Genomic DNA, 16,519 nt, shown 5'->3' on the forward strand with positions numbered 1-16,519 from the left:
TTTGTAGCTTTTCACTGCTAACTGATTCTAGCAGAGCTATTCCTCATCTTCTTTTATGGAGTGAAAGTTGAAAGCTTTTTACTATACTGATCCACTCTCAAGGCTTCAGGATAAACTGCAAGACATGAAAAAAATTCCATTGTGCTGCCAAATAACACAACAGAAATACAGTAAAACCTATTTTTGAAAGCAGCAGCTGAAATCTCTGTCATTTACTTGCTACATTTGAAAAAGATGGGGGGGGTTTCCTGTGTTAGGAGGGATAAAATGGCAGGAGAGGGGATAGTAACCATTCAGATCTGGTTCCCCCAAAAAATATGACACCATAGCTGTGCTTTTAAACAAAGCAGCTGAAAAATCCCTCCAAGGGTTCTATAGAATAGAAAAAACACACCAGGTATTGCATGGGTGAAACAGTTTGACATCTATTTCTTTTATTTAAAAGAGTGATATATTTATTCTGCTGCTATCTTCATTTTTACATTTTAGAAAAATTCTGCTCATATATATACACTAAACAAGACATACTCATTTTCAGTTTATTCCTCACTAAATCCCTATAGTAGTTTTATAGTCCTAAAGATCCCAAAGACAAGCACATTCCTCAGATCTCAGCAGATTATCCCCATAAGTAGAAAGCTCTTAAATTGGAAGCCAAACATGTTTTACAGGAAGCCTTCTCATATCAAACTGAAAAATGTTTGGTATTCTTGCCAATTCACAATTGTGTAAAGCTCTAGATACTCAGGCTCAGACAAATAACAAGAGAATGGGCTGCTTGTTGGAAAGTTCATGTATTAAAAGCAGTAAACACAATGGCTGCAGTTGTTTCATAGTACAAAGGCCACTTCCCTGTGTCATGTCCCCTGTTCAACCCTTATCTGAGAAAAATAGATGATAACTTGCAGGGCACACCCTCCACTTCATCAGGATTTTTACCAAGGACAAGAGCTCCAAGGTACTTCCAATGCTCTTGCAGAAGAGTTTTGAACAGTCCTATTCCAGATGTGCTAAGGTAGCATAGCCCGGCTTCCTTAAGCCAGGCCACCTGTCTCACCAACTGCCTGGAAGGATGCTGCTTTCCCTTGCTACTGCAGTTCCTATTCCAAGCAGACACTTGCAGCAGAAAGTCATGCAGGGCCAGATCAAGCCCCACAAACAGAATTTGTTAATCTTCCTAAGCTGGAAGTCTTCTTGGGAAAATAAGTATTCAGGCAATAAGTCTTCCAGTCCTAACCCTCACACATGTTCTCATAGCTGCAAAGCTATGAATTGTCTAACTGAGAACTGCTTTTTTCCACTTCTATAAGAATTCCAATACCAGCTGTACATAATACATAATTTGGTTTGGGCATGAGAGGAAACATTACAAAGCTTTCAAAAGCTCAAGTAAATTTTTTACATATCAGGATCCTTGTTTGTACAAGAATGTGTTTGAATTCTAAGTACAGGTTTCCTAAGCATTAAGAGAATTATTAAAATACCTCTCTATTTTTTAAAATACCTTTTACCTTTGTCCAGAGCAGCTGTGGATGCCCCAATCCTGGAAGTGTCCAAGGTGAGGTTGGACGGGGCTTTGAGCAACCTGGGCTAGTGGAAGGTGTCCCTGCCCGTGGCAGGGGTTGGAACTAGATGAGCTTTAAGGTCCCTTCCAACCAAAATCATTTTGTCATTCTGTAAGTTTACTTCTGAAATAAGTTTTCTTCACACTCTCCAACCCACTCCAAGACAGTATCTTCCCATGCATTCCCTGTGTCTTGAGACATTACCAATTTTGTGATCTGTATAAACAATTAGAGTAAGGTAATAGAGTTGGGGAACACAATAGAAAGGGTCAGGACCATTTGTCCAAAACTCTTAAGAGTTTCATATTATTGTTCATAACAATTAGGAAAAAAATGTTCCCCTTCATCCCAAGTGTTATGACATAGGAGAAGGCTAGTTTTGATTGCACAGGAAACAAGATTTGAGATAAATAACTTTCCTTCTGCTTTGACTGAGCATGTGATTCTGAAACTGCTCTCATTCTCATTCAAAAAACTTCCTGAAGGAAAAAAACTGAGGGAGTTCCACAAGAGAAAGGGACTGAGAAAATGGAGATACATTTATGGAGATACAGGGTGTGTGCCATTCTGGTGCACTGCCAAGATCCATATGGACGGTGAGGCAACACTCTATCCATCATCTTACAATCATAACATCTAAAGCCTCACCTTTTCATATTTATTTTCTCAGTCTAATGTCAAGTACTGCAGTGGCTAGAAAATGGCAGGACTTCTCAGTTTGACTGTTTGTTGTCATTTTTGGAACAAAATAATTCCTTTCCTTTAAGGAATGTGAAAATGCTTCTTTTTTTGCACTGCCTAACTTAAGACTTCCCCAACTTGCTTACCCTTGCTTCCCCATCCTCCACTTCCTCCCACACCCATCTGGCTTTCCTTCTTTTGGAGACTCTATAGCTTTATTTTAGAGACAAAACAGAATTAAACTGCTAAACAGTGATGACTGAAAATTTCCATTCCCTCTCTTTTTCCTTAACTCTTGTCTCCCAAACATTCACTAATAAAAATGAGGAAGAAAATATTTACCTGACTGATTAATGCTGAGATCCTCACAGAGAGACTTGGAATAATCTCTATTCTAGTAAGGCAGCTTAATTAATTATTCTCCCTTATGCTCTGTTCAGCAAATAGAGGCACTTCCTTAGGAACAGATTACACTTTCTTTGCCAACACCAATTTATGTCACTGAATGCTGTTGAGTATTTCCAGTACATGCACAGAACTGTGCAAATTACTTAACTGTATAAAGTTAGTATCTGTCCTCTTTGTAATTATTCCATATATTTAAAGCTCATTTTAAATAGTAATTACCATGCGTATTGTTTTTATATAACTATTGCACTAAAGGAAACATTTCCTATCACCTGGCAACAAGTTAGAGACACTTATACTCCTATAACTTGAAGTGTATGTTTTAGTAGCTAGATAGTTCATTTTGACCTACCACTGCTTTATTTACAGGATGCTACTCCTCTGTATAACAAGGATGACATTTCATTACAGCCCAATCTAACCCTGGCAACTCTGAAAAGTGGACTAGCTCATGGTGTCCCCAGGCCCCTCCCATGCATTCTCCTCTGCAACATTCTCCCACTCAGAGGACAATGCACACTCAGCCCACGAGCGGGATTTCCCTCACATCAGAACTCAGTTATACTTCAAGTCTTGGTCTTTCCTACAAAAGTTATGCACACACAGTTATTTCCAAGCAGACAGCTACCAGTGTTTTCAGGCACAAAGAGCTGGATGTACATATGGATTAAAGAGGCCCTTCAGAACTTTAAGGAGGCCTGGTTGCTGTCCTTTGTTTTTAAACATCAGGACAACTTTGCTAATAGGTACTACCTGAAGGGCAGAAACAGAAAGCAGATAAAATCTTTCTAGAGTGTGGTGCCAGCATGCCACCTAAATGTCAGAAAGAGCAAGACACCTCCAGTCAATATGCTGTGTAAGTCCCTTCTAGATGTGCTCGCCAGCCCCCCAAAATAATATAAGCAAAATCCTGATACAGGAAAACTGATCTAAGGACCTCATGGTTGACACATTTATATTTTAAAGCTAACAGAACACGTTATTAACAGAACCTTTTCCCCCTTCAGTTTAATTGTGCTTCTGTGATTCACCCACACAGAGTTGCAGTAATCTACTTGTTGCATTAAAACTGCAACAGTAGCCACACAGCTGATATTTGTACGCGTTTTCTTGGACTCCTCTAGTGAGCATATTCTGATACTTGAAAACGGCAGGTGTAACACTTCTGGTCACCACCAGCACAGTGTTTATAACCACACCGACTCAGATCCTTCAGGATCTCCAGAACTAACTGTTCTTCCTAGGAACCACCTAAGACCACATAATTGTAAATGCCTAAAGTAAGTGCTTTCCTAAAAAGGTTTCCCTGTTTGCCCTGGCTGAAGTAAATGCAGCCTGAAAAGCATTAATGAGATGCTGAGTTTATTCTCTCTTCCTCCCTTCTCTGGGCAAATCACCCTCCTCAGCTGGAACAGCCAACTAGACACAGTTGCAGCAGGCGAGGACTGCTCCAGGGAGGTTTCTGGGAAGCTGTCAAAGGGGAACTGGCTGCTGGAAGATTGCCAGACGTGAAAGGTTACAAACAGCCAAGGCAGCAGCAGGGAGGGAGCTGCACAAGTGGCAAGGCCAGAACAGTGTCTGCAGTACCCTGCCCCTGCTCTCAGGGAGGGCAGCAGGGGAAGCAGCGATGGGCCGGCTCTGCAGTTACTCGGCTGGAACTGCAAACACACTTATGCCTGGGCAGATGGTTCTTAGGACTTACAGGGCTAAACTCAAACTTCATCCTACTGAGAAGGGGGATTCTTAAGCTCTGAGAGCAAACTGGGTCATTCCTTACCATGGCTATGCCATGGAGGCCAGAGGAGCTGGAGCAGCCCTTGACAGCAGAGAGCCAGTGTGTGCAGGCTGGGCACCCCTGCCCAGCACAGCCAGTGTGTGCAGGCTGGGCACCCCTGCCCAGCACAGCCAGTGTGTGCAGGCTGGGCACCCCTGCCCAGCACAGCCAGTGTGTGCAGGCTGGGCACCCCTGCCCAGCACAGCCAGTGTGTGCAGGCTGGGCACCCCTGCCCAGCACAGCTCACCCGGGGGCACAGCCCAACAACCCCATACCACTCTGGGGACACTCCTGGCAACCAGGGGAAACAGGGCAAGGAATGACATGTCTAGGAGAGTACAGACCAAGGTAACTCCTCCTGTCAAGAGGTATACCAGTCTTCTCTAAGAAAATGTTTTATGTAGATTAGGCAAACTGGTCTTTGCAAGAGCTTGTTGAAGAACTTGCTGTGTGCAACAATTAAGAAGGCAGTACACTCAACCTAGCGGTAAATTAGGCTTACAACTTTCAGAAATGTATCAAAGTTTCAAACATTTTCCATAAAAAGGACAAACATCTGTTGTACAGCTGCAATGCAATATTCGGATTCCAGTTTTAAAAAAAACTTATTTAATAAATTCGTAATTTTTTAAAGTACAACAGATACGAGAAGATATACAGTTTTATCTATTATGATAAGAAACAGTTAATACATCACATTAAATTTTTCCCTAATAATTTTGACTTTAGATATCTAGATATTCTGCTGTAATAGAATGTGACTAATTTGCAATTCTTACCCCCTAACTTGTCTATCAAAACATAATACAAAATGTTCTTCTCTGCATAACTGTTGCTACATGTAATGACTACAGGGCAGGACATAATAAGAAGCCTTTAATACCTTTTTTGCACTTTCGGGACCTGCCTCATCAAAACGAAATCTGACAATCCGGAAGTCTTTGCAATAAATTATTAATTCCGTTGGATTAAATTTAAGTTTTTGGTTGGGACCCAGGACCTTCTGCTTCCTCTTGGTGTCATTCACTGCAAATAAGAGACAAAGTTATTGGACTGTGCTCTGTAAGTATTCACAAGGTTGGCTCAAACAGACACAGTCATGTTGCTACCAGTTTTTTATTTAATAGACTATTTCAACTGAGGTAGAAAATCTGTTAATTCCTGCTAGTAAAAGCTTGTGCTTCACTAAATTTAGGGTAAACCTCATGTTTTTGAAAAGGGGTAACAAAGGTGGGCCAGTGCAAGACAATGTAACAGGTAATATAACCTCTTCAGTTTAAAAAAAACATTTATTCATAATGTTCTTCCTCAGATCCACATTAATCTTTAAACAGTGATCACAACAACCTTTGGGTACTGAAAATTTTTAACTAATGATTTAAATTACCTACAGTCAGGAAACCAAATATTTAACAGCCCATGCCATAAAGATTTGAAAAATTATCACTTACATGAAATTCTACAATTAAAGAGGAAAAACATTCCTCTTAAGAAATGGGTTAGCCTAAAGAATCCAACAAAACAGAACCTGGTTCTTCATAATAAGTATTTTATTTCTTTAGATTAAGATGTCTACTGTCATTTGCAGATTTTTTAGGACCATTAACTACTAACTTGCTAAGAATTAGACAAGATTGAAAACTACAGCATTTCTGTTGTCAGATAACCCAGCTATGTGTAAATTGTATAAGTGATGTGCTTTTTGCCATCCAGTGTTTCACTGGCAGATTCATATGTTGAATATAAAGAAGTTGCTAACAACATTTTGTACTGCTATAGTAGGTGTCTATCCTAGAACACCTGTTGATTCAGTACTGTAGTTAAATTTAAAATCAATATAAAGACCCAACTAAATAAGTCTCCTGCGTGGCACCTCAAGATTTATTCAGCTTTTAAGGGTTTTATCCTAAATTTAAATAAACCAAATTCTTCAAATCAGGGAAGGTTAATAACATAAAACCTTAAGTGTCAACAATTCTGCCCAACTGTCATTCCATGTCCCTGTTCCTGACGTACCTGTGACAATCTGCTCAATGCACGTGAGCGGGACATCGTGTTCTCCGAGCAGGAGGTTTTTAAAATGGAACTTCTGAAACACATGAACTCACAGGCATTAATTGCAGTTCTGCAGTTTGCAACCAGATATACAGCACAACTTTGAAGAAACTAGGATAAAAATCAGGCATGCCTGGGCTTTTCTAACATGTACCACCCTTGCCTCTTCACGGGCAATTAGAGGTTGTGGAAGCAGCCTTCTTGTGCTGGTGAACTGCACACCCAACATTTCAGAAACCCCAGTAGAGTATGCAAATTAAGCTCAATATTTGCACTGAATTTACTGAATTAGCCTCAAAAATTACCGGTAGAAATTCAATACAATCTGAAGTGTAAAATATTGATCGAATATAAGGAATCTCCAATTATTACAGTAACCATAGAAAGAAAAAAATATTAACTCTACTTAAAGGAGCAAGTTTTGACAACTACTTCATGTCAAAAATTAACCTTTTGAAATAGCTTTAGTCAAACTTACCATTACTGAATGAGCATTTATCTACTTTCAGAGCTTTACACAATGCTTAGGTTTTTTTAAAAGCCCCAAATGAAAGTGCAAACTTCACTGAAAATACTACACAGCTCATTACTTGTACTTCCCAACAGTGCAGTGTGCTGTGCTGTTCAAAAACGGATCAGGGTTTTGAATGTCACATGTTCTGCTTTGACAAAGACAAAAGAGTTTCTCTCTCCCCTTTTCTTGTTGCTTCATGTACAATGAAAACTCATTTCATGGTTACTCTGCCCTCCATCAGTAACACCAATAAAACTCAGCCACATGAAAGGCTTTGCTGATCTGACACTGTTCAAAGGAACATTTGCAATTATCTCCTTCAAGGAGCAACAGTTTGTTTACAACTCCTGCTTTGTCTTTGGTCAAACCACTTCCCGAGGCAGCTCCACACACAGAGGTGAGCAGAGCTGGATGTACCTCTGTGCAAACCTGCTCTGTTCTGATCCTCTCAGTGAAGGGATGGAACGGCAGCACACCGGGAACAGGACAGCGGAACCTCATCCTTTAGCCTGCTTTGTTTTAGAAGGCATCATGTGGATATCAGACCTGAGCCATTCCCTGTGTTTCCCTTGGCACACTGCCCTGGTGAGCAGCGTGAGCAGCAACAAACCTGCAGTGGCATCGGGTCATCCGTGATGAAGGAAATCTTGAAGTTGGTGCAAACCAACTTGCCCCACAGGTCATACTGGCTCGTGTCTGTTGCAATGCACTTTCTTACAAAATTCACTTCATTTACCACGATTTCACCTTAAAAAGAAAAAGGGGAGGGGAAAACAGAAGCCTTTATACATCTTGTAGATACAACAATTTCTAAGTCTGTAGTACCAAGAAACCCTTATCTCATTACCTCTTTCAAGTTATACACCTCTTCTGGGTAAACCTGGAATTTAACTAACACCAGTCCAGGGGAAAAAAGAAAACTACCATTCCAAAATGGACAATATTGTGCAGTAGTTAAAAGGAAAAAACAAACAAACAAACAACCCCAAACAACCAACCAATCATAAAAAACCAACAAAACAAAACACAAAAAAAAAACCGACAAAAAAACAACCCACAGCCAAAACCAAAAAAACTACACAATGCTTTCCCTATATCCAAGAGGAAAATCTGCAATTCTCAACTATTAAAAATTCATTGGTTTGAACAACAGCGTCCTTTAAACAAAAGCATACGTTCCTGTACTTCAGCTAGTATTTATTTTAAAAACTGAAATTAGTTGGATATTGTTAAGTACTTCAGAGAGTTTTACGAACTTCATGAATTCAGAATTATCAGGTCACATCTAGTTTTGTATTTATAAACAGATTTTCAGGTGATTTCAAAAAAGAAAAACCAGAACACAAACACATTTCAGACATTCTACTGTGACTGTCTACTGAAGGAGACCAATCATTTTCCTTTGCAAAACAGAGATCTAAATGAAGAAAAAAATAAATTATGCTAATTGGTCTGGCATAAGTCATACAATAAAAAAGCACATAGGCAAATGAGACTGACGACGACTTAAAAAGCAGAAGTAAATCACTACAGATAATGTTACTTTTTAGTTCTGCAACAGAGGTTTCTGGAAGCAAAACAGCAATTCTTACTTCAGGAATTTAACGTGGTAATCCATTTTATCCCTGTGTAGGACTTTTGCTTCTGTCATCAGATGAACCATCTCCAGCTGCTGCTGTCTACCATAAATAGTGTGGGAGTGGAAGTGTGTTCCAAGAAAAGCGTAATTTCATACTGGCTGTAGGTTTCTGTTTAAAAAAGACTGAGGACTAAAGATTGCTGAAGCCTAATTTGCTCATAATAGGTTGGGCATATTTAGTCCCAGTTGCCTGAAATGCAGAGTGTCCCGTGTTTTGCACGAAAACAGGCAGTTCTTTGGGTGGCTGTAAGGGCACGAATCAGTTATTGTGAACATAGCTTGGAATAAGCTTCCCACCTGTCTCCTGATCCAGAGAAAGTATTTTCCTCAGATAGTTCTCACTGCAGCCACGTAACCAGACGTTCAAAGGACTGTCTTTAGCATCCTCAGACACTTGAGTAGAAATGGACCTTTTGCCAGTTCCTGCACATGCTCCTCACCCTGAACTATTTAAATCCACTGTCCTACTGGCTCTCTCACCCCTAATCCGATCAGGGATCAGCATGGAAGTTACTAAGAGCAGCAACAGAATCCCTGCTTCTAGTTCAGTCGTGATAAACAGCTACAAAAATCTCTCAGACTAAGTCTGTAGCCCTGAGCTGTCAGAATTATGCTTGAAGATGTCAGGAGACAACTTTCATTGACCTGTGGTTATCATACACACACATAATCTATGCCAGAAGTGGCAGGAGTAGTGAAAATGCTCTATAAGCAGATATGCTGGAGCTTTAAAGCCTTTTCTCAAACACTACTAAACTGTGCTTAAATAAGCTTTTGAATTTGAAAACAAAAAATCTGATTCTGACAGCATCAGTACAAATAGTTAAAGTTCAGCCAAGTCCACAGCAACTGAAAACAATGTTTTATAATGGGGTACATGAGAATGACAAGCCCTACTTCTACTAAACGCTGCAATGAAAATGTTTCAATACTTTTAGCAGGGTCTGGCCTGAAACTTCTTAATGCCCAGCATTTCTTCTAGTAAGCCATTTACTTAAATAACTGCAAAAGCCCAAACCATATACTGAAGTAATTTCTCCTCACAGTTGGTGTTAAGTCTTCAACTATTCAATGTCAAGTTCTCAGTCACGTGTCTATGAAGCTTCTCCTCTCCACAAACTGAGTGCTCCATATTTTTTATTCTGCCCTCTCAGTACTGCCAGTGTATCACAGCATTTCTAATAAAAAAATATGGAGCGTTAAATACACCATGAAATGAAGTGCAACTTCCATAAGTATTTTTTGGTATAACATTCTCTTATCTGTTATCAAGTATAATATTGTTTAGTATCACACTCTTGCTAAAAGCACAAATTACTATTACCAAACTATTCCAGTACTTCATATCTTTGATGCTACAATACATACAAATATCTTCATTTTGAATCTACTACAGTTTAAAACTTGCCTTATCATTCTCTTACCAAAGTCAGCCCTTTTTACTTTCCTCCTCCATTCCTCAGAATTGTGTGGCTACACTGCAACATGTTAATACTAATCCTATTCCAGTGCACCTTCATTTAATCTCATTTCATCCAACAAAAAACCATTCTGGATTTTTTGGCCTCACTTCTTCCTTGCTCTCAAGTTGGCAGCCCTAACAGAGAGCTGTCAGTTTTGAACCTGAGGATTATGGTGTGCCAGGACAGGGAGTGCACCCACACGGCCTTCACCCGAGGGGCTGAAACATTTACAATGAAACAGGAGAAAGTTTGCAATGCCAGTTTAATAACTGCACTTTCCAAACACCTCTAGAAACTGACTTTCTTTTAACGCAGGTTTGGAATTTTATATTGACCTGTCTTTTATCCCTCATTTGGATATCTCTAATGAGCAATATAAAAAGGTGTGAATTAAGTCAAGTTTAGGAAAGCAGATAAACAATGTAAGTAGTAAGTGTAGGACTTGCACAATGAAGCTTTCTTGTATTTGCAGTTGAGTAGGTGATTTTTCTATGCAAGTGTCAACAACAGAGCTATTCAGAGATATTACACTGCACCTTTCTACAATGTAGCTGCTGCTTTTTTCCAGTAAACAGTCACGAGCTGTTCCAGACAGCAAACAGCAGTCAACACTTCCATGTGACTCCAAGAGTCAAAGAATGATCTCAGGCGACAAGAGCAGTTTGTTTAAACTCTGACAGGAAACCAGAAGAAAATTTAGAGTTGCCACCCTTACACATAAAGCCTAATCATTTTTAATAAAAATATTTCTACACTGAACACATGAATCAGAAAAATAACACAAGAGACTGAAGAATCTGTCTAGCACGTAAACCCTCCATTAACACACAACATCAAAATTGTTCAAGTTCAGAGAAATTCTGCTAAATCTCCCAAAAGCATGTAAAATCTGAGTGGTCCATATTTTGGATGTTAAGAGAATTTGTGGTATGTATCTAATCCACCATAATGCACTACCATCAAAATAAAAATCAGGCAGCAGGGCATGGGAACACCCAGGAACTGGAGCCAAGAGGGGCAGGACTGAAGGTGCTGAGTGCAGGGACCAGCTGGGGAGGGACCCACAGGTGTCACAGCTGGGGAGGGACCCACAGGTGTCACAGCTGGGGAGGGACCCACAGGTGTCACAGCTGGGAGCAGCAGCACCCTGTTCTCCCCAGCCTGAGGTCACACTGAGTCTGGGCCAGGCTCTACTGCAATTTGTTTCCTCAAAATTTGAAAACACAACCCCTAATCACTAATATCCTAAAATAAAGGATATTCTGCACCATTTTCCCCATAATATTTTTGTAACTTTTGGTGCCGTGCCTCACAGGATCAAGTTTAATTTTTTGTTTATCTTATGAAGGTAGCAATTTGTAACTTATATGAGGAACTCTGGATCTGATACCTGCATAAATACAAATCACACAAAATATCTAAAAAATTTGCTTAGCTTTTTTGTGTATTTTGTTATCAATCACAGGGTAATCAGACAATAAGAAAATCTGATAGATCTGAGAAAATAAGCAAGAACTGCCAGAATTAGCACTGCTTTAGAACTTGTATATAAAAATTTTCCTTTTTTCTCTAGAGGCAACACTCTGGATTCTTTACAGCAGCAGGAGATGCATAAATAATCCTCTTTCACCTATTTGGCCAGTTCTTATGTTTGCTGCTTTAAGATTCTGTATTATCTTAGCTTCGAGTTCAAGAAACACACCAACAAAAAAAGACACCTCAAGCAATTAATACTAATAGACAATCTTGTTATCACATCGAGAACCTGGCACTTGCTAGAGGCAATGAATGGCTGAAATCATGCTCCATAAATTAATAATGCAGATGCTACATGCTCGGTAAGTTTGCAGGTACCCTACATGTTGCTAAGGGAACTTTTCCAATGCTGCACTAGAAGCACAAGAAGAGATTTAGCAGCATATACTTTCTTTAATGAACATTGAAGCTCTGTGGGTATGTTTGGTGTATGTTTAAGGTCTGATAGACATAAGGACAATAGAGGTTATTAAGTACTTTCTGCAGTCATATAATTTCTACTTAAATTAATAAAAACCTAGCACCTAGTGGATACACTTAGGAAACAAAACCCGTTTCTCATTTATAATGCTGATAGTGATTATACCCAATTAAGACAACAGAAAAATAGCTTGTTTACACGAAAGATAGTCTTATAAGCTCACAATAGAAAAGCTCAAGTTAATTCAAGTAGCCATTTAACCATTAAGACTGGAGTTCACTTGTAGCATGATTAGCAAATAATTAACTTCTGGAAATTCCCGAGTAAGAATTTCCAATAAAAACTTCATTAATAAGTAACTGAAATCTAGAACATTTTTACCCATTTAGCTGCTCTCTTGTAGAGAGAATACCAAAACTGTATGAGTTTATTAGTATGCAACAAGCATTGAGATGTAAGTGTCTCTAACCCACTTCTAAATGAATCTTCTGTTCAGTGTGCTCAGCCACTTCCAAACTTAAGAAAAAAGTATTTGTAAGCTCATGAAATAATTGTCTTTTGTCTTTTTTCTGATTTTCATGAGCTCTTACAATGTATTTAAGGTATGTGAAGACAAAAAAAGCTGCACACTATTGTAAATGTCACCTGCCTTTCCCCATAACTATTTTTCAATATTTTCATGATTAAAGAACAGACTACATTTAATTTTCTGTACATCTGCAGAAAGCAAAAAATAAAAACCAAGTAAAATGTTGTTCCAAAAGGACAGCTCAATTCTGTGATATTTGGGGAACGAAAAGCAATTCAGATATATTCTATTTGCATTAATTTTTAATAGCAGAACCTGAGATTTCTGTAAAAGAATAACTCTGGCCACTGCTTGGAGAGTGGTGTGCTTTAAATGCACAGTACCAAAAGAACTTGCTTTGCCAATCTTAATTGAAAATTGTTATTAAAATACCATATACATATATTGCACAGTTTCTCTAGTGTGCTGGTAAAGAGAAAAGAGGAAGAGTATGGCAAGAGCTTAGATAAATTTCAAAAATGCTCAGTAAGGAAAAAAGTAGCAAAAAAAGTAAAGGTTTCTGGGTGAAAGTCTTCAAAGATCATCTCTTCATGTCCCATGCACAATAACAGGACTAACATCAGTATTTGCCCTATAGCGGCCAATCTTTGGGAACCTGAGAAGATAAGTGCTTTTCTGAACTAGGATGGGATGCTCCACAAAAACCCCCACACACCTCAGAACCACAGCGAAGGACACAAGGAAGTAGAGTAGGCAACAAACGGGTGCTCAGGTGGCAAGGAGGAAACACCCATCAGGTCAGGAGCAAGTCTCTCATTGCCAACTAGATCAGAAACAAAGTATTGCACGAGACTAAAAAGCTGCTTACAAAGCAGCTTCAATCCAGCAATTTGTATTACCCCTAAAATAGAAACATTCATTCCCACCTCCAGCCTCATGCTGGCACTGCCATTTGTGATGGTTGCACCAGAGAACTGATCCAGCCGAAAACAATTCTATACATGCATTTTTCCCTTCCTTTTTTTGGAAGTTCTGATTTCATCTCAATTAGCTCTCTGATCTGGCTTGTTCTTTGGTTGCACAAAAAAAGTGTCAGCATCAAGGAGTTAATAAGAACACACACCTGTGGTGAGAAAAATGGAATTATAACCAGCTCCTCTTGTCATCAGTACGCATTGTTGGGCCAAAGTAAAATAAACCCTATCACCAAACCCTCCCAACAAAAGTTTAGTGATGATTTGGTCAGTCTGTAATGTGAACAATAGACAAGCCAGTGAGGAGGGAGCGTCTTTTGTGTTTCTCATATTTTTAGTCTGGCTACATAAACTACAGATTCCCAAAGCCTGACTCTGCCTAAACAATATAATCAGTAACAACTTGAGAGGACTGAGGTTTTCAGCCTGTTATTTTATAACTGTGTTACCAATACAAGTTACAGATGCTGAAATTGTAATGTATTACTGGGTCTACCTTAAATTATGCAGGTTTTGCCTAATAAATAAATCAATACAGAAACATATGTTTAGAAATTACATCTAAATTAGTTCACTGAAGATTTACTTCATTGGAAGTAAATATAATTGCCAGGAGACAAAAACCCCAGTAGGTGGGTCAGCTCAGAATCTACACTAACATTTTATTCCCTTTCTGGACTTTAATGACTTGTACCATTAAATACATGTGGGACAGAGTGGACAGACACTAATTAGTTTGGGAATCCTTTGCAAAATGCACATGTAGAAACATTAAAATGTTTAATTTTAAAACAGGTTAATCCTTCTACCTTTAAAGAATTATTTCCATATTGTCCTATCATTAATCTGTTGCACAAAGGAATGTATATTTGTAGATATTTGCAAATACTTGGAATACATTACTAGTCAGAAATTTTCAGAGATGTCATTCAAGACAAAGAAGGCAGAACAAAATTACTCCATTCAGTAAAACCTACTCCTACTCCAGACTGCCTTGGTAGTACTTATATCATGCCAGTCCTTAAAAAAGCAAAACCAAACACAGAACAAGCAGTTAACTGAACCCAAACCATGTCTGAAAATTTACTTTGAGTCAAACAAACAAAAAAAGCTGTAATAGAAAAAAGCATTTACTATATACTTACTGGAAGTGATGTCTCATTTATTCTAAATATAAGTCAAATGTTTGGTTCTTTTTTAAACTTCTTACAATATGAAAAACTGCAGAAAGTTTCAGATTTCATATCTAGAATTCAAAACTCTCATAATTTATTTAAAAGCTTTTGGTAATCTTTGTGTAGACCACAAAAAAAAATCCTATTTTAAAAAAGCTTTAGGGAATTGCATCACTTTCCAAATTGCTATTCTGATTTTCTAATCTGGCCATTTTTAAATGTTGAAAATAATTTCACGCTCCTGCATGACACTGATTCCTGAAAACGAACTATAATTACAAAGCTACCTCACTTTCCTAATCTTACATTCTAACTTTAAAAACGAACAAACTTCCCCAGTAACATTCCAATGGCCAGCCCTGTAATATGATGTCTTACCTGGCTGCACGGTGAGCGCCCTGGGAGCACCCCACAGCACTGGGGATGAGACCCGAGAGATGGGGGTGCTCTGGGAACAACCAGCACCTGCCTTCTCACGGGGTCTGTCCAGGTGCCACCAGCTCTGACAGGCTGGCACGTCCTGAACAGAGCAGCAATGCCTTCCTGGAGAACAACTCTTTCCAGAGCTGTCCATGGGAAAACACACTGACAGGAACAGCATTCCTACTCTGGGAAAACACACTGACAGGAACAGCATTCCTACTCTGGGAAAACACACTGACAGGAACAGCATTCCTACTCTGGGAAAACACACTGACAGGAACAGCATTCCTACTCTGGGAAAACACACTGACAGGAACAGCATTCCTACTCTGGGAAAACACACTGACAGGAACAGCATTCCTACTCGTACAATTGGACAATCCCAGTTTTCCTCTGAGCTGTTAAGGCAAAATGACTCCTAATAGCGCGACAGGCAGAACGGGCAGACCTCTGGGGTTGTGCATTACCCTCACGTTCCCAGTGCCTGTTCCTCACCCACCCACCCACCCAGCCCTGGGCATTCCCTGCACGCCAGCACCTCTGGGCTCAGCACTGGGACACCACCAACCACAGGAAAATGCCAAGGAAGGGGTGCAGGAGCCCAAAGCAGTGAGGAGAGAACATACCTGGGGAACTAATGCACACGGAGTCTCATCCAACACTGCATTCCCTGCTCCTATCACAAGATGTGTTGCAGCTGCTCTGGAACACATGACTTAATGTACTAAGGAATTGCAGAAAGCAGGAGGGGGGGGGGAAGGAAAAGAGCTGGGAGCTAACTTGCAAGAGAATCAGACTCTTCTGAAAGATTAAAACATTCCAGGATCCAGTCTTAAAAACCTCCTACAATTAAATTTCTACAGTCAGCTGCCTTTCTAAGGGCACACGTATGCAAAAAAAGCAAAGCAAACCCAAAAAGCAGGTGGCAAAGCCAATTGGCATTACCAGATAAAAGCCAAATATATCCAGTGGCAAAAATCTTGAACATGATACACAATTCCACCTCAGCAGGAGCTCAGCACAACTGGAAAATGTTCATGGGTAATCAAAAGAATGATTAAAGATACAGAGAGGTTCCTTTATATAGGAGCAACTAAGACAACTAAGCTAGAAGGAAGCAAAACAGAGCAGACATATAAGTTTGAAAATCATGACTCGCATGGAATGGAGGAATATGATTTGATGTTTGCTGTGTCATACAAGAACTAGGATTTATCCAAAGAAACTAGATGGTGGTAAGTTCAGAACAAACAGTTGGTAACAGCATATAATTAAATTGCTGAAAGGGTTACCAGATGAAGCTGTGGGTGATAGACGTTTACATGCCTACAGAAAGCGACTGGATAAATTCCTGTAAGACAA

General features: G+C 39.4%; 1 protein-coding gene across 4 annotated transcripts in view; it reads right to left on the minus strand.

Annotated features, from left to right (window-relative positions):
• Nucleotides 1-16,519, minus strand: part of MTMR10 (myotubularin related protein 10) — a 32,201-nt gene that overhangs the window by 11,361 nt on the left and 4,321 nt on the right. Inside the window, exons 1-4 of one of the 4 annotated variants that reach the window (XM_051770499.1) lie at nucleotides 15,784-15,847; nucleotides 7,608-7,744; nucleotides 6,445-6,517; nucleotides 5,312-5,454 (exon numbers count right to left, since the gene is read on the minus strand). In XM_051770499.1, coding sequence (XP_051626459.1) covers nucleotides 5,312-5,454; nucleotides 6,445-6,517; nucleotides 7,608-7,619 — 228 coding nt within the window. In that variant the 5' untranslated portion in view covers nucleotides 7,620-7,744; nucleotides 15,784-15,847. Of the gene's footprint in view, nucleotides 1-5,311; nucleotides 5,455-6,444; nucleotides 6,518-7,607; nucleotides 7,745-13,300; nucleotides 14,644-15,112; nucleotides 15,628-15,783; nucleotides 15,848-16,519 lie in introns of those variants that run through there. The other 3 variants (XM_051770497.1, XM_051770500.1, XM_051770498.1) reach the window with 3 other exon arrangements.

Source organism: Manacus candei, unplaced genomic scaffold, assembly GCF_025592945.1.
Source record: "Manacus candei isolate 608988 ecotype Guabito, Panama unplaced genomic scaffold, ASM2559294v1 h1tg000119l, whole genome shotgun sequence".
NCBI classification, from domain to species: domain Eukaryota; kingdom Metazoa; phylum Chordata; class Aves; order Passeriformes; family Pipridae; genus Manacus; species Manacus candei.